The 24,030-nt window shown below is 37.2% G+C and overlaps 1 protein-coding gene across 1 annotated transcript in view; it reads right to left on the bottom strand.

The window, feature by feature from the left end:
* Window positions 1-217: 217 nt before the first annotated feature.
* Window positions 218-24,030, bottom strand: part of LOC149140801 (protein REDUCED CHLOROPLAST COVERAGE 2-like) — a 49,411-nt gene continuing 25,598 nt past the window's right edge. The window contains exons 10-23 of the mRNA XM_089449941.1: window positions 23,860-24,017; window positions 23,164-23,704; window positions 22,642-22,704; window positions 22,419-22,520; window positions 21,886-22,203; window positions 21,676-21,768; window positions 21,451-21,552; window positions 21,243-21,347; window positions 6,188-6,321; window positions 4,827-5,010; window positions 4,355-4,486; window positions 4,106-4,218; window positions 3,929-4,001; window positions 218-3,766 (exon numbers count right to left, since the gene is read on the bottom strand). Of these exons, the coding sequence (XP_089306067.1) occupies window positions 857-3,766; window positions 3,929-4,001; window positions 4,106-4,218; window positions 4,355-4,486; window positions 4,827-5,010; window positions 6,188-6,321; window positions 21,243-21,347; window positions 21,451-21,552; window positions 21,676-21,768; window positions 21,886-22,203; window positions 22,419-22,520; window positions 22,642-22,704; window positions 23,164-23,704; window positions 23,860-24,017 (5,028 nt within the window). The 3' untranslated portion in view covers window positions 218-856. The remainder of the gene's footprint in view (window positions 3,767-3,928; window positions 4,002-4,105; window positions 4,219-4,354; window positions 4,487-4,826; window positions 5,011-6,187; window positions 6,322-21,242; window positions 21,348-21,450; window positions 21,553-21,675; window positions 21,769-21,885; window positions 22,204-22,418; window positions 22,521-22,641; window positions 22,705-23,163; window positions 23,705-23,859; window positions 24,018-24,030) is intronic.

The following is a 24,030-nucleotide window of genomic DNA, read 5'->3' as shown; positions in this document are numbered from 1 at the left end:
TCGACCAACAAACTGTAAAGGAGATCTGGCCTGTTCTTGATTTATGATCTTGTAAGCTTTTCTGCTCTTCCTATTTTTCTGATGAATCTACGCGGATTAAACTCTGGTTTTGAAAAATACACGTTGGAAGCAAAGCAATTCCCCAAGCATCATTGCTACTAGTTCATTTGAGATGGAGATAAATTGTGAAATACGTAGTATTTAATTGAGTGGCAGAGAGCACAAAAAGCTTTCTGACGAGCTTTCTCTTCTAATTGATCAGAAGGGCAAAAAAAATGTGAAATAAAGTCTTTAATTAAGTGTTAGAGAGCACGAAAAGCTTTCTGAAGAGCTTTCTCTTCTAATTGATCAGAAGGGCAAAACGAGCTCCAATAATAACACGGACTGCTATCAAACATAAACAAATAAGCTCAACTCAGGGATTTAACATTTGAAGGTGAAACCTTGCTGTTGCTGGAGTTGTTGGATCCTTCAGACTCCTTCTATTCAGAGTGATGTAATAGATGGAGCACCAGCAGCCCTCATCTCTCAAATACGAGATTGAACAATGAATAAGAAAAATAAAAGTAAAGTACTCTACCGCGCTCCATGGTTAGGAGGCTTCATTTGCAGTCTATACAAAGCCTTGAATAGAAAGCAAGACATGAACAAGTGCATCAGTAGGTATCCATCTGTCACCCATTCCAGAAAATTCTCAAACAGTTGCCTTAGTTGACATTAAACATGACATTTATAAATGAAAACTCATCAATGATGACGGACCCTCTGCTTACTTTCTGTTAACAAGCTTGTTGGCAATCATCACACTCGGATTTCCCAGAAGTAATCAACTTCTATTGGAAAATTCAAGTTATCGTCATCGAACACTTACTACAGATTGAGTGGGAGAAGCTGTGATAGGTTCTCCATTAGAAGTATGGGTGGCTGTGACTTCTGTTTTCCTGTTTGCACCATTATATTCTTTGGATGACTGAGGTGCAGATGAACCATTTGGTTGCTGTTTGTATGCAGTTTTAGGTGGGTTCTTGAACTGGTGGTTTCTATAGTTTCTCCTCCTATTGGTTACAAGAGTGAACCCATCTCTATCGCTTGGCTTATTTTCATAGATTGCACTCCCTTCTCCACTACCACTGTCACTGCCTTCAGAGCACTCACTCTGTCCATTTTCTGCCAAAGGCTCTTCTTTTGGGCTTTTCTCGTTGTCAGTTTGCTTTATTTGCTCTGTTGTTTGACCATTAGCACATTCCGGTTGAGAACTGCCAAAGTCGTTCTTTCCTGATGCTTCTTCAGTGCTGGTTTCACCTCCACTGAACTGGGAATTTGTGTTGTTGCTTCCTTTACTTGTGTATACAATGGCAACTACTGCACTGTCACCTTTAACAGGATCTAAAGCATCATCAACCTCATTTTCACTCTCACTGCTAGCAATGTCAGCCCAAAGCTTTGATGAAGCGCTCTTCAAAACTGTAGAAACAGGAGGCTTGATTTCTGAATCATGATGTTTTTCCTCATCTGCATCCGTCTTTTGCTGGATTGAATCTTGAGAAACATTTGGAAGACGTTTCTCATGGATTTCATCATGCTTTAAGTCAATTTTACATGAATTATTATCTTTTTCTTCAACGTCTTCTCTATTTTTCAGAACCGTTTCATTTTTTTCAGTCAAGACTGTCACATCCAATGCGTCTTCAGACCCATTTTGTTCTGGAATAGTAGCCACTTCAACCTTGTTTGAAATAACTTCTGGGATATCGGTTGTTACATTATCACACACTGGAGACTTTTCACTGCCATCAAATTGAGCTTCTGTATCATCATCAATGGAGTTGGTTTGTATGGGTGAGATAACAGGAGGAGATGTAGACTGAGATGGTTGCCAAGCTTTTCCAGGTACAAATTCAGCTGCATTTGGGTTCATAAATGTGCCGGGAACATTAGGACTGTTTCCTTCAGTTGTTTGCTCCCCATTTGGGATGTATTGGGGTTTAGTGCGGGGAGCACGAGGGGATGCTCTGTTGTGACCTGCCAAACGAGGACCATAAGGCACCCTTGTTGCAGGAGACTGATGGGGTGATTTACGGATAGGTGTAACAGCTGCCATGGTATTGTTCATGTGAGGAATGACTATTGGACAAGGTAAAATGCCACCAGGATCAGAAGCTCTTCCATCTTTGAAAGGGGTAACTGCAATTGTGCCAAATACAGGGAGTAGAGCTGCAGTCGTCCCAGGATTGAATGGTGGAGCAGCTGCAGAAAGTTTCTTGCTAGACTCTGGAGAATGTGGACTGTCTGCTTCTCTAGAATGACTTTCATCTGATGTGGGCTGCTCATCTTCTTCAACAACATTTAAATTTCCTGGGTCTGCAGAGTTATTCTCACTAATATTAGGACCAATTTCTATCTTCTCTTGAGAAATGAGGGAGTTTTTGGAGGCTTCCTGAGAGTCTCTACCTGCAGGTGAAGCAGGATTTTCAAAATGTGTGCAAGAGGCCATGTCTTGAGTAGAATCTACAACTTCAGAAGAAGTAAGAGAGTCTACATTCTGGCTTTCCGTTCCTTGTTCTAAAAACTGTATTGGATTGTTAGTTGCCTGAACTTCATTGCTTAAGTTGGTTGTTTTCACTTCTCTTGATTCGGCAGAAACTGAAGACCCTGGTTCTTTTTGACTGATGTTTTCCACATCCCTTTCTTTTTTTCTAATATCTACATCCTTCTTCCGATTACATGTGCAGACAAAGTTCTGTTCTTCCTCTGCTACAAGCTCTGTCTTTAACTGTTCTTCAATAACCTTCTCTGTTTCAATTTCTGCTTTAGTTTCTTTTTGAGCTTGTTTTTCTGCCACAGATTCTTCACTCATCTGTTCATCTGGAGCATCTTGCTTGGATGTGTCAACTGCTGTTATTACTATACTCCCTGGGGGTGCTAAAGCTACTTCTTTGTAAGAAGGACCTTTCCCAGGAATAGGAGCTATGAGAGAATTTGATGAGTTTGTTGCAGTTGTTGTCGAAGAAATTCTGGTATAAACAGGGGCTGTTGTTTTTGGAGGAGCTGTTTGTCGAGTTGGTTTAGATACTGGCTTTCCTTCTATGTCATTACTTAATTTTGATGGATTTGTAATAGCAGGAGTGGCCGGTGCAGATTTAGAACTATTGCTTACCAATTGTGTATCTGTGCCAGTACTGTACTTGACTGATGGCATGGGTCTACCATTGAAAGTTGAAGCCTTGACCAGTTTTCTCGAAATTGATGTATCTGCAGAAGCATTTCTTGGGGATGGATACGTATCTCCAGAAGAATTTCTTGGGGACGGAAAATTATTACCTGCTCCAGAAGACATGATTTTCCTTTTGGATGCTGATGAATTGGCATTTACATTGAGATTGTTCACTCTGTTGCGTGTAGGGTCAGAGTTATTAAAAGTGTTGTTTGCCTGGGTAATGTTCAATCGTGCAAGGCTTGTTTTTTTAAAGCTAGATTTACGACCCCCTGCATTGCTAGATCGGCCCCTGGGAACAGCCTCTTGCCATCCTTCTTCCTCCATATTGTCAGGTATTGAAACTTCAGAGACACCTGTCTGGTCTTCTGCACTGGGTGAAATGACATCATCTTTTGATTTATTAGGGACAACATCTCTTGTATTAGATTCCCCTTTCTCTTCTGGTTCTGGAGACTGTTTTCCATCATTGTTACTTGGGGACAAGTTGATATCTATTGTTAACTCATCCATAGGTGCATCCCATTCACTTTGGACAAGTTTACCTCTTAACTGTAAGATATCAATCCAAAATTGGATTTTGTTAATGATTGCAAGAATGTTGAAAACACAAAATCACAATGAAAAGATTCACCTATCCTTGGATTATGATTAACAGTGATCAGTAGAGAAATTATAATGAAATCAATGAACCACCGAAAGCAAATGATCTACCTTGGTACGATTTTGTTTCTTTTTGTCTTTGACCTCTGCACTTGGGATTATGTAGTCTAATAGATCTGATACACTGGTTCATATTATTGAGGTCCAAGTCAGCATTTTATGGATTGACTATATCATAAGAAAGTAACGATGAAAAAATGAAGCTGGCTCAGCTGAAGTTCACAATACCTGAGATGACCTTTGCTTGCTATGGATGCATCTGGCTTTGGGGTACCATTACGTGCAGCCTCCTGTTGCTCCAAGGCCTTTGAGTCAAAATACTCGAGCCAGGCAGCAGCATCCTGTCACGAAGAAAGTAGATTGACATCTTGGGATTAGAAAAGGGCAGCCTGCATGAACTCTGAGTGCCCACCGTACCATTATTAAGCATCTGTTTGCTCAATAAAAAACTTTAGTTTAAAATGCTTCCAAAAGTACCTGTGTACGTAGATCCTCTGGACCAAGTTTGGCCTGTAAAATTTGTAAAGTAGTCTGCTCATGTTGAACACTTAAAGAGTATGCTTCCATCAATGAAAGAGCAATAGCTATTGCATGATAGCTAGCAGCAGTCTGCAGAAAATTAAAAGAATATAAACAATTCAGCTATGTACATGGACAGTGAATTACAACTGCTCAACCTTAATATACAACTGCTTTATAGGAAAGTATCATAGTATTTTCTTTTATCTTTTGTGATCTTATTCAGCGGAACATAGGATTGAATGTTGCACACAAATAGGACATCAATGAAGCAATATTATCTACATGCTAGTTTTTGTTTCCTTCTTCTAGCCAATTAATGAAAATGGTTTCATAGAGATAATAACTAGATTGGTTCAGTATGTTTCTGTGTGCCTGTCTTTAATAAATTTGCAGTGTGTTTGTGTAACAGAGAGAGAGAGAGAGAGACCTGTATATGATCTGCTCCAAGCAGCCTTTGATTGCATTTTAGGGCCTCATGCAGATACCTGAGAGCTACATGTATATTTCCCAGGCCTTCTTCCATCATAGCGACATTAATGTATGTTGCAGCAGTGTTTGGGTGTGATGGTCCGCAAGTCAGGTGCAAAAGATACAATGCACGGTTGACATATCTGCACTCATGGCGCCCAAAATTTGGTGGAAAGTGCATCAAAACATGGCCAATCAAATATGTATCAAAACACAGTTTATGCATATCCATAATCCCCATTTTAACACTTAAAGGTTTTAAAGGATAAAAAAGATAAACCACTTTTGTAACCTTTAAGAAGGAATGTTATAAAACATATCTGTATTATTTAGGTTTGAGGTTTAATTAGATGCACAAGTATGTTCATGTTGTTGAGTCTTTTCTACTAAGGCTAACTTTTGCACTCGTTCACTTGAACTCTCTTGGTGGCACAACCAGATCTGTTTCTCCCATTTTATGTGCACTTTGAAGTCTGGACTTTCCTCATTTCTAATTGGCAATGCAAGTTTTCTCTATCTATAGGACAACCAAGTTTTCTAGTTCATTCCATCTTTCTTTTATGGCTTACTTTTCATCAGGTACATGGAATAAATGTTTTATATTGCACATGCATAGTCTTTAATTGGGTGTGCATTCATGGATTCACTGGGGGAGGTGAAAAAAGAAAAATTAAAACTAGCACATATGATGAGTCTCGACATTGGAAACATACTTGAACTTGCAAAAAGCAGCAGACTTGGACAAACTAGAAAACTTCTAAAAGGAGATAAAAGAGAGCAATCTTTTCAAGTCCATTGAGGAAATACTTGATTTCATTAGGTCAGTGTGTGATAAGTTGAAAGTCAACCAAATATACAGACAGACTTGGAATTCTAGTTGCCTTTTAAGAGCTTAAATACATCAAACATATTGGTAGGTGATGCAGTATCGACTTTTAACTAGAGCTCATTGAATTAAAAACAGGGAATTGGAAACAATAATCCAACCAAAGTTTGAATCAGGAAACTGAAACTGAAACTGAAACAAAACTCAATTTATTGAAGTTGCATACACTCAAATCAACAATTAGTTAGTATTGTGGATTTGCTTAACAAAAGAAATATCCTATACATTTATAACTTACATTTTGTTTGTCATGAATATAAAAAGAAGAGAGAAGTCAAAAGATGGACTAACACATTGAGTACATTATCCATTTTAGCAAAAGAATAAGTGATACAATAACCAAATAAAGTGAGATTTATCTGCTACCAAGCTTTTCCTTTAGTCTGTATGTCATTGAACAGGGATGCATGTAGGAAGGACTACATGTAACTTACTTTAGAGCCAATTCGGTGTGCTGAAGCCGATAATAGAATACAGCAAGGTCGCCATAACTTTTCATGGTATCGGGGTGGTCGAGACCTAGTTCTCTCTCGTTGATATCCAAAGCCTTTTGTTGATATATTGTTGCCTGTTCAGATGGGAAAACGAAATTAGGAAAGGATACTTAACATACAGATGTAGGTTGAATTTTGGCCTGTTGAAATCTTCCTCCTCCCCTTACAAATTTTTATATTTAACAAAACAAAGAAAACTCAATAATAAGGACTTCCAAGATGTGTAACTCTTAAGCAGGAAAGCTCTGATATGACATTCAGCTATTGAGAATCTCCAATCAAGGATTTATTAGAGAACGGATATAGATAGAATTAAGTTTGATTTTTGACAAAAAGTTTTGGGTACTGTTTTACAAGGGGCTTTATAATAAATGGGTGAAACTTAAAATATCAGCATAGGAGTTTCCAAAGTAAAAAATTCTGTAAGACACTTGGGATCTCATGAACTATATGATGTTAGAGGTATAATTAAAGGACATATGAAGAAAACATGCACATCTTTTTAATTGCATGATTTTGTTCTTGGGCTCATGGTAGTGCTTAAAGTTCAATGCAGCAGTCTAGAACATGGGGGAATTTACATCCCTTCAAATGATCAGAGTAATTGCTTTGAGACCGCAAGGAGTAGTTATAACAAACACACATTCAGGTATACACATAGTATGAAAGAAAAACTCAGAATGAAAATGATGATTCGTCCCATCATATTTAAAAGTTCTGGAAACTTGAAAAATACAGGATAAGAGTTTGTTGACAAAGCTATATCATTGTTCAACAAAGAATATCTTGAGCATGTTGATTTTTTGTTCAAAGAATCTCTATGAAAAAAATCGTTTACAAAAGCTCACCGGAAGGGATTAGAAGCTAGTGCCTCTGGGGACTGAATAAAAGTAATGCCTCTGGGGACTGAGTAAAAGTAAAATAGTAGATAAATATTCATATTGGACTCATTGAGTAATTCTAAGTCTAGATCTTTATAAATGCAAAGAGGGATTTGTTTAACAGTGAGCATGCTGCCCAGATGTTTCAATCTTTAATCTGTTTACTGCTAGAAACATTAACCTGAGGGCTTATTGTCACAGTATCAGTTGGAAGTAGCCATGAGATTTTAGCAACCATTCCTACTTCATTCTGTAGAGGCTCCTGATCATGTAAAGTCATAAGTTGGAATTGATTCTTTTCGAAAGATTTGTACCAGTAGCCCAGGGAGTTCTGCTCATGGTTTAGTATTTGTCTAACTTGCCCACAACTTTTAGTTGTGGATTGTTTGTATATATAAATTTAATTTAAATATAAAAGTCAACTGGTGACCACAATGGTACTATAAAAAGTACGAGTAAGAAATGGGAGTGCTAAGGCATGTCCATAAGAACTGAAAATAAATATAAGAGTGCAAGGTAAATGCCCAAATAGGTAATGTTGTACCCTAGCAGCCCAAAACAACAAAATGGCTAATGGCTTGATAACCAACAATGTACTTGTGTAACATCCAAGGCTGAGAGGAAGTGTCTAATCTGATTCTCGTTGTCCATTAGTTGTGTGACTTTAAGCCTAAATCGCGTAACAAGCCTAGTATTGGAGTACTTCTTGAGATGGCTTTGGTCATTGGAGTCATCAAGAGGGTAGAAGTAAGAGGTGGTGAGCCTCTAGTTAGCAATGAAATGAGTTCTTCCTCTAAGAGTTCTCTGTTAGAAGTGAAGCTTCTCTTGAAGGAGTAGGGCAATACATCCCTAGTCCTCGTACTGTATGAAAATTCCTAAGGAACCCTGAGGTTCTTTGAAAAAACAATAAAATTAACCATGGCTTTCATAATAGACAGGGCATCTAAAGACAAGTGGTCTTTTGATTCAGTTCTTGCATACATAGTCTACAATTTCAATCTTCCCTTTGGAGGTGATGATTTGTCCTTATGCGCAACTGATGGGAAGAGATACAAAGCTAGGCTAGAGGAACTCTCTAGCTAAAAGGTAGTTGTAATCTTGTATGTCGAGGACTGTAGAGGAGATTGTTTGTAAAATATATGTACTTGTGAAATTAGTGAAGAAGTTTTGGGGTTAGGGGTTCTTTTGGTTCAATCCATGTGGCTTTCAAGTAGGTTTTGTATATCTCCATTCTAATCCCTCTATGAATGTCCCTTTTAGTAAGATGGGGCACATTGATGGAGATCTTGATAGGGAAAGGATTTTCAATATCTCGGTGTTGGAGAGAAGAGGCTATAGCATACCAACAATTTGCAACCCTTTGTCCAACAAGCTGCCTCATAGATTGGAGAGCTAGGTAAGGGTCTCTTATAACTTGAGTGAGTCTTCCATGCATTGAATCCAATGTAACATGGTCAAAATGTGAAAACCATGGCCATGAGGTGGGGGCATACATCAAACTTATCTAAGATACTCTATTTTCTTTGTATTGTATATGTTTTGAAAATATAGTAATGAGTACCCTCTCTAAGATAAAGGTGTTGGTTTATGTGGTAACATGGCCCATTCCTAAAGAAGACAGGTTAGAGATACATAGAGAGGGTACACACTACTATAGTTAGATATGGTCCCTGTCTAAGTCATATGGTTCAGGTTGCTGAAAAATCAATAGGGCAACAATTAGGGTGATTTTTCTTATACTTGATAACTGCTTGTGAAATTAGGTTGTCTTCTTTTTTACTTTATTATGTTCTTTTCATTAAACAATTACCAAAACCATAAACCATGAAGATCACAAAAGAACAATGAACATAAGATATAGGCTCCAAGCCAAGGCAAAACCCCTCCAAGGGGAAAACCCATAAAATTCTTCTCTTCTTATAGAATCAGATCAAATGAGAAATCCAAGACCCAAAATTCAAGACCAAGACCTCCCACAAGATCCAAGTCAGCCCTCCTTCCAAGCTCTTCCAGCAAGTCAAAGTCAAACCAAGTCAAAGCCTTTCAAATTTCTGATTTCAGCCTCCAACAACAAATTTCAGCCCCCAACAACAAAATTTCAGACCTGCAGTTACTTCAGAAATTTTGGCCCCTACAGTAACTCCAGAAACTTGCACATGTGAGAGAATTAGGGCAGAATTACCACTTCTTGACCTACGCTTTTCTCTCTCTAAACTTCCTTAGACCTTTGCTCTTCCTTGTAGGGTTTCTTTGCTGGTTTTTCTCTCTCTTCTTGGCACATAATTCAAACTTTCTTGAGATGCTCCAAATGAGGTCGAACTGTCCTCTATATATACACATCCAGGAGGTCGAATTGTCCCTTCTAGGGCCGACTTGTTCAGGCAGGCCAACTTGATCTTGTGGGGTCGAAATTGACATTTTTGACTCAAATAATTTTCTTTCCATTTTCTTTTCAAAGTCCAAATGGGACTTGACTCTTTGACTCATGACAAATATTCTTTTGACTTGGGAAAACCCTAGAAGCATGAAGAACATGCTTGACCTAATTAACAAAATGGCTTGAGCATGAAACCCATGCTTGAAAATAATATTCCTTTTTCTTCTTTTTCTTTTTAAATGAAATATACAATAACATAAGTACAATGTCAATTATGAAGACCAAACCTAATTACATTTTCAACACAGGTTCGACAACAATTAAGTTCGATTCAGGGTTGAATTTTTTAATAAGGTTTGGATGAGTTTCGACTATATACATTTTTCAAATATATATATATGAAAATAACATTAAAGAATAAAGAATAACCATTAGTACAAAGGAAATAAGAAATCGACGTATGGTGAGGGCCGACTCGCCAAGGCAGTGAAATTGGGTTCAAGCGCTACAACGACACAATCTAGGCCCTACGATTACATACTGTGGGTGGGTCACGGTGGACGATGAATGGCTTAGTATGTTAGTGAGAATCGACTCATTAAGAGACGAGACTGGGGGTCGAGCGGGGCTGGATTACAATTCCCAGAGGGCAGATTGATTAAAAATGCAGCAACACAATGGCCTAGTCACCACTGGGTGGACAGATGTGCCTCTAAATACATGTTACAAAAGTCTGGAGTTTGGATAGTGGATGCATCACGCCTAGAGGGATTATTACGATGTTGAGCCCTGAGGGTACACAACAACTCACAAGTTGTAAATAGAGGTTACAATCTATGGAGGTAGGCAAGTGCAATTGCGTAGGGGTTACAAATGATGTTAGACAAATTCCATGGAGTACTCACATTGGAGTTAGAGCGCGTGAGAGATCCATATTTTCCAAACTTTTTTTGTGAAAATTCAAACCTTAATGTGAACCTCATTTTCTCCCTATTAAATTCAACTTCAAGCTTGGGTTCGACAGCAAGTTCGTGTATGTTTTGGTTCAACTTTGAGGTTCGTTGAACCTCAACAAACTTCAAAAAAAATTTCAGGTTCATCGAATTCTAAATCTGAAGGTTCAGGTTTGGCGAACCTTGTGACTTACATCCCGGTTACAACATAAACCAACACCTTTAACTTGAAGTCCCAAAGATAGGGTACTAGCCTTGTGAAACTTAGGAGCTTGGCCATTATCACCTCACCAACTCTCATTTGCAGTTTGGACCAAGGACAAGGTGCCTATCCAAGTAGGGTTTCCCTATTGGTTACTAGGTTTACTTCATGCAATAGGAGTGGGAGTCAAGAGAACCTCGCAGCAATGGAAATGAAAAGGAAACAAACAAAATGGGGTTTGGTGTAATAAATGAAAGGGACTCCAATGCCTTATTTATTTGGGCTATAAAGTCATTTAAGCAACCTCAAAGGGTGTTTTAAATGGGTTAAGGGTTAATAGGCAATCAAGTGATGTGCACAACTATCAGCTTTAACCTCAAGGGTGTTCTAAAGATGGTTAGGGACTATAAACAACCATTGTGACATATCCTATTATAGCTCTAACTTGGCGGTTAAATCTTACAAAGAAGTGAGGGAGAGGATCTATCTAGATCCACAAATCAAAGAAACAATGAAGGTGGCCCCTACCAAAGATATCTACAAATATGCCTAATCAAGTGATGTTGAGCATATAATATTTCTATCTTGAAGTTAAATAACACAAAAGGATGATGGGAGAAGGGACCTAAACCTCAGTAAATCCTTTCCAATAGGCAATCATACCACTTTATGGCCTTGTTATTGGCTCTATCACTCATAATCTTGTAAAATCCAATTTTCAATGGTGCACCCTATAACTTGTATCCACACATAAAGAGATTGTACATAAATGAAACCAAAGCTTACATAGATAAGATACCTTATCCTCCAAAGCTTGGAGCTAGCTTGTTCATAGGTTCCTCCATTAATCATTGAGTTCCAATCCAAGTTGCAAATGGGGAGAGCAAATCCTTAGATGGATTTTAGCTCTATTCTCCTATACAATAAATAATATTTGTTTTCCTAGATCCACTTTTCTCTCCAAGGAATACAATAAAATAAGTCTCTCAACAACTTGCTTATTAAAAGTAGCAAGAAGTTTGTTGAGATTTCAACTTCCTCCAATAAAATATTCTAGGAAAATAAATAAAATATTATCTACATTTGACTAACTCCAAATTCTAAGTGAATAATGAATAAATAAGAGTTAGTTGCAACTTCTTCTTAAAAATAGGAATAATAGATGAGGGCATGTTTCTAACCTGAGGATAGACCAACTCATGCTCCCAAACATAGTAAGCTACATTCTTATCTATAAGTGTGCCCTTCTAGAAGAGTCCCACATGTTGGATGAGCTCCATAAAGAAAAATAAGATGTGTACATGTGATCTCCATGAATAAGCATGTAGGGTAACGCCTCATCTGCATGTGGCTAGAGATAAGGTAAATATATGTAATATGAGTCAATGAACATCCAAGTGGCAATGCATGCATGATCCCAAGGTAGATGGAGTGGTAGCGAGATATATTGACATGAGAACAGGTGGGTACCTTCATAGAAAAGTGAGCTAGACACATGCTAACATCATCCCAATGTGGAAATCTTCCAAAGTGCGTGAGTGTCCTTGAGAAATGGCATAAAAATACGTGCAAGGCGATCTCACCACATGGATATATGCCTTGAGAAATGGAGCACTCAAGTTGAATGTGATAAGTCACCAAGTCCAAATTCCAATTGTAGATTGTGCCAAGGTGTTGGAAACTCATCATAGAACAAGGAGCTCAACCCAAACAAGTGTCTATCCAATAGTAGATCACCCTAAGGCTTCAATTGACACAAAAGACCAAGAACACCCTCATGCCAAGATCCTACACCATTACTCTTCCTCCAATAAGTTGAAAATGACTTGAAATGTTGCCACATGTTGGAAATCCATGATAGATGAGGGATTTCACCAAATGGACTATCTATTCTATAGAATGTAGTCATAGAAGCATGATAGACACAAGAAAATTAGATCATCGTCAACCAAGAAGTACCAAACCTTGATAATCTTGAAAGCCTCCTTTGAGCTGTGCGAAATGCCCAAACTCCATAAAAGTAAGATCTATTAACCATGCCTTGAAACCTCGAGATGTTGGAAATGCACCAAGGAGGTGGGCACTCAAGTAGAAAAAGACTCCATTGTGTTAAATATCATTGTGATAGTATAATAGGCAAGAGATAGTTAGAACACCCCTTCACAGATACGTCATCATCAATGTTGGACTCAATCCCCCAAGGTCCTCCAAATTATAGCAAATAGATGAGTGCTTCACATAAATGCTTGTCTATCCTGTTATATATCAACATGGGTGTACAATAGACACTAAAATAGTAGAATGCTCATCAAGAGTTCAATGCCAATACCCCATCATGATCCCCTAGCTTAGTCCAAACAAGGCAAGGAGCAATATCATGAAGTACTAGCACAAGAAGCAAGCTAACCAAGTGCAACACAACATAGAACCAAGGAGCATCATTAAGACCATCAACCATATCAACAACATGTATCATCACCATGCTCATCCATCCTTCAACAACATCATGGGAGAACACTCATTCAAGAAGGACTATTATTCTCGACCATCCTCAAGCAAAGAAAAATAAGGTCTGTACCCTTGCAAATACATCTTTACCGCTCATGTCAATATGGAGGGTTAATAGGGTTCAAACCTCACACTTGTAAAGGATAAAAGGTGTGTCACAAAAGTGTCAAAGATCTTAGCTTGAATTATCCTGAAAGTAGAGATGGAAATGAAGTGTCTCCAAAGTTGTAAATGTGGCATAACCTCTACTCTATTTTGATATAGTTGCAAGTATCACGCTAATGGATGAGCCAAAGAGTATCACTCCAAGGTAAGTCATCACTTGTATCTCCTATCCTTTAAATGTTATCCTTTAGATGTAAGGATGGTATTGGATGCCTCTTTCTTTGAGGCATAGGATAACATTTGTGCTTGCACCCTCTTTGTGACTTAGGTAAAAATTCCGTGCTTGTTTAGAGAGATGGAATAACATGTGTATTGGTATTGACTTTTCCAACCACATCTGCAAAGGTCTAAGCATTTCATCATCAATATCCATTCTCTTGGGGTGTTACTAATTTGACTGAGTGCTTCATTTTACAATGTACTATTTGAGACAAAACGTGTAACACTTTTGTACCAATACAATCATTTAGATGCTTACAACATATCATTATTCTCTTAGGTAAAGTAAAACAATCCTCTTCTTACTTACAATATATTTTGCTCCTACTATGTGAACCTATTTTGGTCATCCATGGACATTCATTCCATTTTATTTATGGAAATACGGACTATTGGAAAAAAACATAAAATTGAGACAAGATATGTGATGTCTTAAAAAAGCATTGACTATCTTAGCAACATCCCCACTTGCAAGGAGGATGATCACCTTTTGTATGTTGATATCTATTCATCTTTTTAAGCCTTGATCCACCATTCTAAATGGTTTTACATGGCTCATATAAGAAGAAAGATATTAGTACCTTGATCTCCATGAAAAGCTAATATTTTTGTTGAAATTGGGATCCTAATCTATCAAATGGATTCTTGTCTTTTACTAGCATGATATATGGTTGATGGAGCACCTGGGAAGAACATAAAGGTCAACTCAGGTCGCTATTTGGGGTAATGAGTCAATTCGGTTGTATGGCAAGTTTTTGGTTTATTGTTGTACTAAAGAGGTTAACTTTGTGGATTTGAATTACCAGTGTATTTCTTTCAAAGCACTAGATTCCATTAATTTCATATGCATGTGTGTAATGTTTCCTAGGGATATGAGTTTTGCAATAAATACTAGTTGTTACAAAATTTTCCTCCCCTGGTGTAACCTCCTTTCTTTCAATTTGTGGCTTTTGAAGTCTATTAGATACTTGGTGTGTCAACCTTGTAGTACCCAAATGAGTATGGAGCCTTTTGATAGATTGATTGACATTGTAAACAATCACGTTTGAGGTTCCAATTTATCATTCAACATCCATTTGTTGTAGAATACCTTGTTACCTTTCCTAGTGTATCACATGTCTCTTTTGTTGGAAAATGTAACTAGGTTCAGTCTTCATAATGTCTAAATGTAATCATGATTTTATGTATTTGATGTAAAGAGAAAAATAATTTTTATTATTATTTTGTAGCATGGGTTTTATGCTCAAGGTCATTTTATTTGCAGGTCAAGCACCCATTGAGTGCTTCTAGGTCTTGTCATTGAGTCAAAGAAGTCGTTTTCATGTGTAAAGACTAAAGACCCTATTGGGCATGTTGTACTATGTAAGAAGAATTTATTTAAGTGTCAAAAGAGTCAAAAGACCCCCTCCAAGATCAAGTCGCCTTGCAAGAAGGGAAGTCAGCCTCCTAATGACAAGTCGACCTCATGAATAGCTACTCGACCTCCAAGGAAGACTATATATAAGGATCCATTGACCTCATTTGGAGAGTAATAAAGTTCGATCATCAACGACAAGAAAAGATAAGGAATAACCAACGAAAAAGAAAGAGACCAAGTAGAAAAGAGATCGAAGTTTAAAAGTCTGTTTTTAGGGCTGACCACCCTAGTACTAAATGCATTACCAGATGAATGGGGGAACTTCGTATCTAGCATCTATGGGAAAAAGGAAGCCACTCCATTCAACGATCTGTGGCCATTATGCAAGCTTGAAGAATCTATATTAAAGGCAAAGAACGATTTTGGCTCAAATGGACAAACTCAAGCATTTGCAACTATAGCAAGGAAGAAAGGAAAATTTGGACGTTTGAGCCTAGGAAGAAGTTTCAAAAGAAAATTGACATGTCAAAGATCCAATGTTATGAATGTAATGAATAAGGGCATTTCAAAAGGAATTGTCCTAAACTCAAGAAGGACAACAAGAAGAGAAAGGAAAGAAATGAAGCCCATGTCACCAAAGAAGTGGAAGAACCAGAAAACAAGAAGTCAAAGAATGGAGAAGTGATAGACCTACACTATTAGAAGGTCTCTCACACATTTAATCTAATTTCAAGTTTATAGAAGGTTGCAATCATGATGGAAAGCTTCACAAGCATGATAGGATGCATTGTAGCAGAGATTGAGATGATATCATCATAGAAGCATGGATAGCCGAAGTAGAAGTCTATATCGTTGAAGTAATCAATACATGGTAGAAAGGTAGTAGCTCATGGCATCTTCATTGGAAGCATAGAAGAATAATTGAAGTAACATGTTGAATGGTTGGAGAAATTCATCTAGCAAGATAGAAGATATAGAGATCATCATACATCATCATCATTAGAAAGAAGAAGCATTTGCAAAATAAGGATCATCAAGATCCTCCATTGGAATCTTCATTAGAAGATTCACCTCTACTTAGAAGAAGCAAGTGTCATGCAGATAGCCTACATTCCACCATCAGATAGCCTACATTCCACCATGTGTGGGATCCACAATTTAGAAGGATGATGGTATGATAACAAAGAAGTGCAGCATGATAAATCAAAGTTGAAGCATATTCATCTTCAAGTAAAGAGAAGGAGTTGCTGAAGGAATTCTAGATGACTACATGAAGGAAGAGGTATGTATATATTTGGGACATAGGTAGATAAAGTCATGTCATCATATGGTTACAGATAGAATGGTTAAAATGCTCTATTTCATGAGCATGAAGAAAGAGACTCTTCCATTGGAATGATGCATGAAGGCATGCAGATAATGTGCCTTGAAATCAACATAATATGACCTCATGAAGAATACGAGCTAAGTCACCTGACACGGGGATTCGGGATTCGTAGGATACGTGGATTCGGGATTCGTAGGATACGGGGATTCGAGTGTCAGATTCGGACACGTTGACCCCCAGGAACAGGACACATAGGATTCGTTATATATTATTTTATTATTTTATATATATATATATATATATATATATATATATATATTAAAAATTAGATATTTCTTACACAAATTCTCATTAATGATACAAATTCATTGATTTCAAACATAGATCTTCATCTAGATGTTAGTTTTACTATTTACAAAGTAAGTTAGTAACATTATAGCATGCATAGTACATACAAAATTCAAATATTTGCATAAACCCTCACAAACCTCATAAACCCTCATAAACCCTCATAAACCTCATAAACCCTCACTTTTTTGGGATTCGAATCCCAAAATCAGGACACGACCGGGATTCGATGGTGCCCTATTAGGACATGTGGTGTCCCATTTTAGGATTCGAATTCCCATGGAATCGTGTCGGATTCGTGGGATTCGGACACGTGGCCTGTTTTGGACGAATCTGGTTTCATAGAATATGAGGTAGTTGACAACTGTGATTCCCATAATGAAGGAACTATGTATAAATGATCCTGAGGAAGCAATATGAGAAGAAAGGTGAAAGAAGAGTTCGTGAGAAAATGTATCTATTGTCAAATAAGATTAATGATCAACATCTAATAACTAGAAGGGTTAGCTATGACATCTCCATGGAGAAGGTATGAAGACCTTGATATGTACATTGGAGAAGGAGAACCTTGGTAAGGCATGACTTGGAGATGGATTCATATAGTATGCGAAAGGATGTTGATGTTGCAAGAAGCAGATGTCATGACGGAAGGCCATCATAAAGAGGTAACTTTGATTTAATGTTCATTTTGATTTTTGAAATCATCTGGTTGGGTTGGAATAGGGCTACTGAAAGAAATTTGTAGAAGTCACCTACAACTAGCACTCATGATATTGGATGGAAGATCTTGAAAGAAACATAACTTGAAAGAGGTAGTTGTATGAAGGATAGCCAGATGATGACAAGAAGTTTACTTCCCGATGAAAAGAAGGATGACATGACTAATGGTTCAACATGATGTTTCATTGAAGATGGAGAAGATGGCCAATGCCCTACAAGAAGAAGGCTCCATGATAAAGATAAAGAAATTGAAGTTCATGACATGATGCAAAAAGAAGGAGCCCTATAGGCAGCTGATAGTACCATGATCTCCACCGAAGAGTGTTACTATTGGTAACAAGACCCTTGTTAAGAGGGAGCTTGGGTATATTCCTTTTATAGGAGTGAGTTGATCCTCCCTAGTTGAGAGGGAGAGATAGACGCATCACTCTTGTCTTCATATTGTGAAGAAAGAATGGAGGATTGGGTAAGCATCTGAGATTGATTCTGACACTCTTTGAGGATGAGGTAGGGCATCCAATAGGTAAGAGTAGTCGAAGAGGAAATTCCATGAGAATGTTTTAGTCCAAGATGGGAATGGTCTTAGAAGGACATACCTTGTGAACATTCGGATGGGGTATGTGCCTTGAGAGACAATGATGAAGGTGTCTATTAGTCATTGTCTCCCCAACATTGTGCTTTATTCTTGTGAAGAGATAGAGTTGTTAGTCAAGGCCTTGCTATATGACAATGTTGGTTGATATGATTAGATGCACTGATATAAGCTTAATAAATATCTTATAAGATAACTTACCAATCTGACTCTTCTTATGAGAATTCTTCAGTATGAGAATGAACAAGTACCTTCTATGTATTCTGAATATCTCCCTAGTTAAGAGGGAGCGTTGGAAAATGTAACTAGGTTCGAACTTCATAACGTCTAAATGTAATCATGATTTTATGTATTTGATGTAAAGAGAAAATTTTTTTTTTTATTATTATTTTGTAGCATGGGTTTTATGCTCAAGGTCATTTTATTTGTAGGTCAAGCACCCATTGAGTGCTTCTAGGTTTTTTCATTGAGTCAAAGAAGTCACTATCATATGTGAAGACCCTATTGGGCATGTTGTACTATGTAAGAAGAATTTATTTAAGTGTCAAAAGAGTCAAAAGACCCCCTCCAAGATCAAGTCAGCCTGCAAGGAGGGAAGTCAGCCTGCAAGGAGGGAAGTCGGCCTCATGAACAACTACTCGACCTCCAAGGATAAGGATCCATCATCCTCATTTGGAGAGTAATCAAGTTCGATCATCAAGTTCAAGAAAAGTAAGGAATAACCAGTGAAAAAGAAAGTGACCAAGTAGAAGAGAGATCAAATTTTAAAAGTTTGTTTTTAGGGCTGCAATATCCCACACATGTGAAGGAATTGGAGCTGATTTCTATTGCAGGAAGAACCAAATTACAATCACCTATAGAAGTTGAGTTTTGGGTTAAAGGAGATAAAATTTGCAAGCCAAAATTATGAGGAAGAAGTGCATAGAGCGAAGGAGAAAGAAGACCTAATTCACCATTATTTTCTCACACGTACCAAACTAAGGTTTTTGCAATAGAAGCCGAAATTGCAGTCCTGAAGCAGCAAGCCAAAAATTTGAATAAGGGTCGAAATCTAAGATATTGGAGCAAGTTTGACTGGCATTGACTTTGTGGAAGAGAAGCTCATCAAAGAAGAGGTTGACTTGGTCTTGGAGCGGTCTTTTTCAAGTGTCATAGGTCTTGGAATTCGCCATTTGAACATTCTATAAGAAGAGAAGAATTCTTGTGGGTTTTCCTCTCAAGAGGAGAAGTTTTGGCCCTGGCTAGTACCCTACATTTTGTGTCCTCTTGTCTATTTGATCTTCATAGTTTGGTAGTTGTGTGATGATAAGAACATAATAATAATCAAATGAAAAAAGAAGCTAATAACAAGTACATCAAGTTAAGTAAAAGAACATCACAAGCAGTTATCAAAGATAAATCACCTAATCTAGTTGCCCCTAGATTTCTCAACATCTCTTCCCATTGCCTTCCCATATGGTTTGTGTCATTTTTAGTATTATCCATGGGTGGCATCTAACTCTATACCCAAAAATAAATTGGCTTTCCATTGTATGGTCAAAGTAGAGAAATGAAATTTGGATGAGGAAGAAACAATGAATGTTATTTCTTACCTAGTTAAAAAAGTTGAAAGCATAAGATCATAGTTCTTGATACTAAAGAGAGTTATCCTAATGATTTTTGTTTCTTTGTGATTTGGAACTACCTTGTGGAGAGTAGTAATTACCACATTGTTCCATGCTACACACCACCAAACCATTGTTTTGAATCACTTTTATGTGAATTCAACTAGAGACAATCTTGTGTGTAGTCATTAGGGGAATTTTGAGGTCTAAAATGGGCCTCCTAAAAAAAAAAAAAAAATAATAGTTAAAATAATAAAAATAAAAGTTATGAATTTTTAAAAGAAAATAAATAAAGCTACTTTTTTAAATTGTATTTTCGGCTTATCTCCTTATTGATTTACTCAAATGTCAAGTGTAGGCACCAATTGGATGTGGAATTAAATTCTGCATTCGAGTACCCACTCTGCATATTTTCTTGTTTTTTCATGTATTTTGAAAAATTTCATTGTGGTCTATTCAAAAGTATGCATAGTGAGTACTCATTGGATGCATAATTTAATTCCGCATCCAACAGGTGCTCACATTTGACATTTGAGTAAACCTATAAGGATATAGGCCAACAATACAATTAAAAAAATAGTTTCCTTTTTTTCCCTCCAAAAATATTTACCTTTGGGGATGACATCATCTTTTTGAATTATATTGGTTCTTTTAAAGTTGTTTTTGTTAGTACATTTTTTGTTTTGAGACCCATTTTTTATCTCAAAATTCTCCTAATGCACTAACCAACCTTCACATTTCAAATGTAGTGATAGGTTGATAGTTGTCTTATGTAATGTGACAATAAAATTTAACAATAGAAATCTATATGATTGAAATATCTTAAAGGACCTAAGATTTTTGTATATGAATGCACCACAATTAGGGTTAGTGATGGAGTAAAATGCTTCAAACTTATTCCCTAATCATAAGATCCTTTTAAATAACTTCCTATATTTATTTTGTTTTTCTTTTGAATTAGTCTGTGCTAAAGAACATAAAAATATCAAATTCTATGGTGAAGAACATCATGTAGGACTTAAGGGTTCAGATCTTGTTGTCTTTATATATTGACTCATGGTACTATTTGATTAGCTTCCTCATAGGCATTAGGAAACACCACTACTTTATGTGCATAATTAGTTGCATAAACTTCTAGCCATACGCGTTTGGTTTCAATTCACTCCTCACATGGTTCCCTACAAATGGATCCTAGCATTATACAATATGGTAACAGGTTAAAATTTGACTTCCTACTCCCCCCTTCACAAAGACATGAAAATCTATAATACACTGCCTTTCATGGTTTGACAAATACTTTCTATAATACTTGGGATTGGGGGCACAATGGCTTGGGAAGTAAAGGAATTTTCATAACCAGCAAAGACCACATGCATGTTCAAACTTCATGGTACTGTTATAGAATTTACTCAAATTGTTCCCTCCCTAATTATTGCTTGGAGATTGTTTCAATTCACTCCTCACATGGTTCCCTACAAATGGATCCTAGCATTATACAATATGGTAACAGGTTAAAATTTGATGTCCTACTCCCTCCTTCACAAAGACATGAAAATCTATAATACACTGCCTTTCATGGTTTGACGAATAGTTTCTATAATACTTGGGATTGGGGGCACAATGGCTTGGGAAGTAAAGGAATTTTCATAACCAGCAAAGACCACATGCATGTTCAAACTTCATGGTACTGTTATAGAATTTACTCAAACAGGAAGAGTACACTGGCCTTATGATGTGAATACCTGATTGAAATCTCCTGTATGATACAATACAACAGCTAACAAGCTATATGCTCCAGCTGTCATTCGATGGTAAGGACCACACACTGCCACCAGCTTTGCTAGAGCCTATGAAACAAATACAAGAGACTGACTTAACTCCAAGGCCATATGGTTGTCAAAATGATTTTGATGAACCATTAAGTAGTAGTTTCTGAGCTGAATTTAGTACCTTGGTCCCATAGTTAACAGCATCATCAAGTTTCCCCTTGTCCAGAGCAGTTTTTGATGATTCTAACAAGGTTCGGCCATCTGCAGATGAGCATGCAACTTGCTGTAAAAGAAATGAAGGAGAGTCAGATTGCTAGCGTGTGCAAGAAATAAATTAATAATACACATTATATGCTGGACATGACTGTAGACAGCTAAAAATCAAATAGTAAATATCTTCCCTTACCTTATACACTGGAACCATGCTGATAATGTCTACTTTCTTGAATGGGTTTGCGATGTCCATGTCATAATCTCTAGGAGCCAACTCAAGTCCCACCTAAATAAAGAAAGATTAGATATGCTTAATCTATTGGAAGACCATAATCCATGTTATGATAAAGGAGCCCTTAATCACTGAATTTGCTAATAAGATTCTAGCAAACATTTTAGCAACCTTATGGCAAAGCCCCCGTAAAATTGCAAACTTTCTCAAATCTTGGCGATTGAAATTATTGATTTTCCATCCAAATCTTTTTGACAGAAACACCTCTACCCATTTCCATTTAAGGGAATCTGAGATGCAATTCTGGTCACCATTTTTGTTTGATGGTGTTCCAAGCATAATATTCAAAGCTGCAGCAATTGATGAAGCCAAGTCTGATGTTCTTTTAACAGAAGCAATAACTGCTTGTAATATGTGCTTGAAGGCCCGGACCACCATTTCATGAATGCAAAGTGATTGCACATGAGGAAGTTTGTTTGCAAGTTCAACCTATTCAAATGTCACAAACAGACACAATTTAAATTCACAGAAAGTCTGAAGATTTTCAAATACCTGGATCAAGAGGAACTCAATCCAGAGAGCTACCCCAAATGTCAGAAAAAGTAAAGATACAATAAGCACATGATTCTTGCAAAACGATATAACTGGAATCTCAAATATGTATCTGTTGTAATGATCACATTCGATATATGCTTATTGCTCACCACACGACCTAAGGAACACATTTGTAAGCCTCGTGTATGCATAAAGTCAGTCAGTGTTCTCCCATCCACAGGTGATAATTCTAATGAACCAAAGTCTGATACCTGAGGAAATGAAGAAATATCAAATTATGCTCCAATTTTTTAAATTTTACATAAAAGATCTGTCCAGACTCCAGAACCATTTTTTATTTGAAAATGAAATCAACAAGTGTATCCGGCTCACCAGTTTTGGCAGTGCTACATCATCATAGTATTTCTGAGCCATCTCAATCAGCTCATTCATAGACTGTTCACAAAACAAATAAAGGTTTAAAATTTATAGATGCTGTTAATAATTATAGGAAACTTGCATGAAGATGGCAAACTATAATTACTCAGTCCATTCCCTCTGACTGCTCCAAAAAAATGGTGTTTGTAGTCTATTTTGGAACATTTTCAACTCCATGATCCCCAGAGGAATGGAGAAAATTGAAAAAGACATAAGGAAACACTAATTGCATGCTATTAACTCTCCATGAGAATACAATGGGAGGGATTCTGAAATATTTAAAATTATGAAGGTCCATTACTCTACTCAAGCTACCATGAATATAAGATGTAAATGAATACGAAATGCTAAAAAGGGGATCTCAATGATGCTAAGAAATATGGAAGTGGAATCCACAAAGGATATAAAAGATCAGTCATCAAAAACTAAATACAAATTGAGTCCCTGAATTTTTTTTAGTGGAATTGTTGTACAAACCTTGCGGTGAAGGCCAGTTTCTGATTCTTTTAACCAGATAAATGCAGCTTCTGGAAGGAGTTTCCTCAATGCTAGTTCACTTTCAAATTCTTCTTTCTCAACTTCATGTTGAACAACTTCCTCTGACCCCTCCTTGTTACTTTCAATTTCACTACCAGCTGAAGCATCCGGACAATTTGTTTTGGTTGGGTCAACTTTTTTGTTTTTGTCATCTGTTTTCTTTTTAATCTCTTTTAGCAACCCAAACTGTTTCCCAAGTCCTTTTATGGTGGGTTCATTCTTACTTTCTTCACTAGGCTTTGTCTCAACATTTTCAGCAGTTGATTGGTTTTGTAAATTCTGTACCCAGCATGCTCCAAGTTCCCATCTTATTAATGTTCTCTGACCAGTTTGTTCTTCTTGCAGTTTGAGCAAGCTATCTTCTAGCACTTTCTGAACTAATGTCCTTGCTGATTGCAAGTCTTCAGACTCAGTAACACGGGAGTGGTGAATTCCTGAATTTGATTGTATATGGGATCCCTTGTGTAACAGGGTTCTTAAACTGCAAAAATATGCGGAAACCCTTGTCAGCATAGGCATCATATGCAATGGTAGCAAATAGAACTACACTGCCTAAGGGCATCATCTGAGGTGAGAAAATGTAAATAAAGGTGTATCAAATGTAAATGAAGGGTTCTATATTGGTTTGGACAATACCTATTGACATTCAGAGCATTGGCACCACCTTCAGGCTGATCCTCAATGTCAATGTCCAGGGGTGAAGATTCCAGTTCAGTTTTTGTATGACCAGAAACTTTCACCACTGCTGTGTAGCCACAATGTTTAAGAATAACAACTCCTAATGTGGCAGTATCCTGCAAATGGAAA

Source organism: Pinus tabuliformis, chromosome X, assembly GCF_031772625.1.
Source record: "Pinus tabuliformis cultivar Carrire ecotype Pingquan chromosome X, CPIR1, whole genome shotgun sequence".
Taxonomy (NCBI): Eukaryota; Viridiplantae; Streptophyta; class Pinopsida; order Pinales; family Pinaceae; genus Pinus; species Pinus tabuliformis.
The sequence above is the reverse complement of the archived record's forward strand: the minus strand, read 5'-3'. Positions and strand labels throughout refer to the sequence as shown.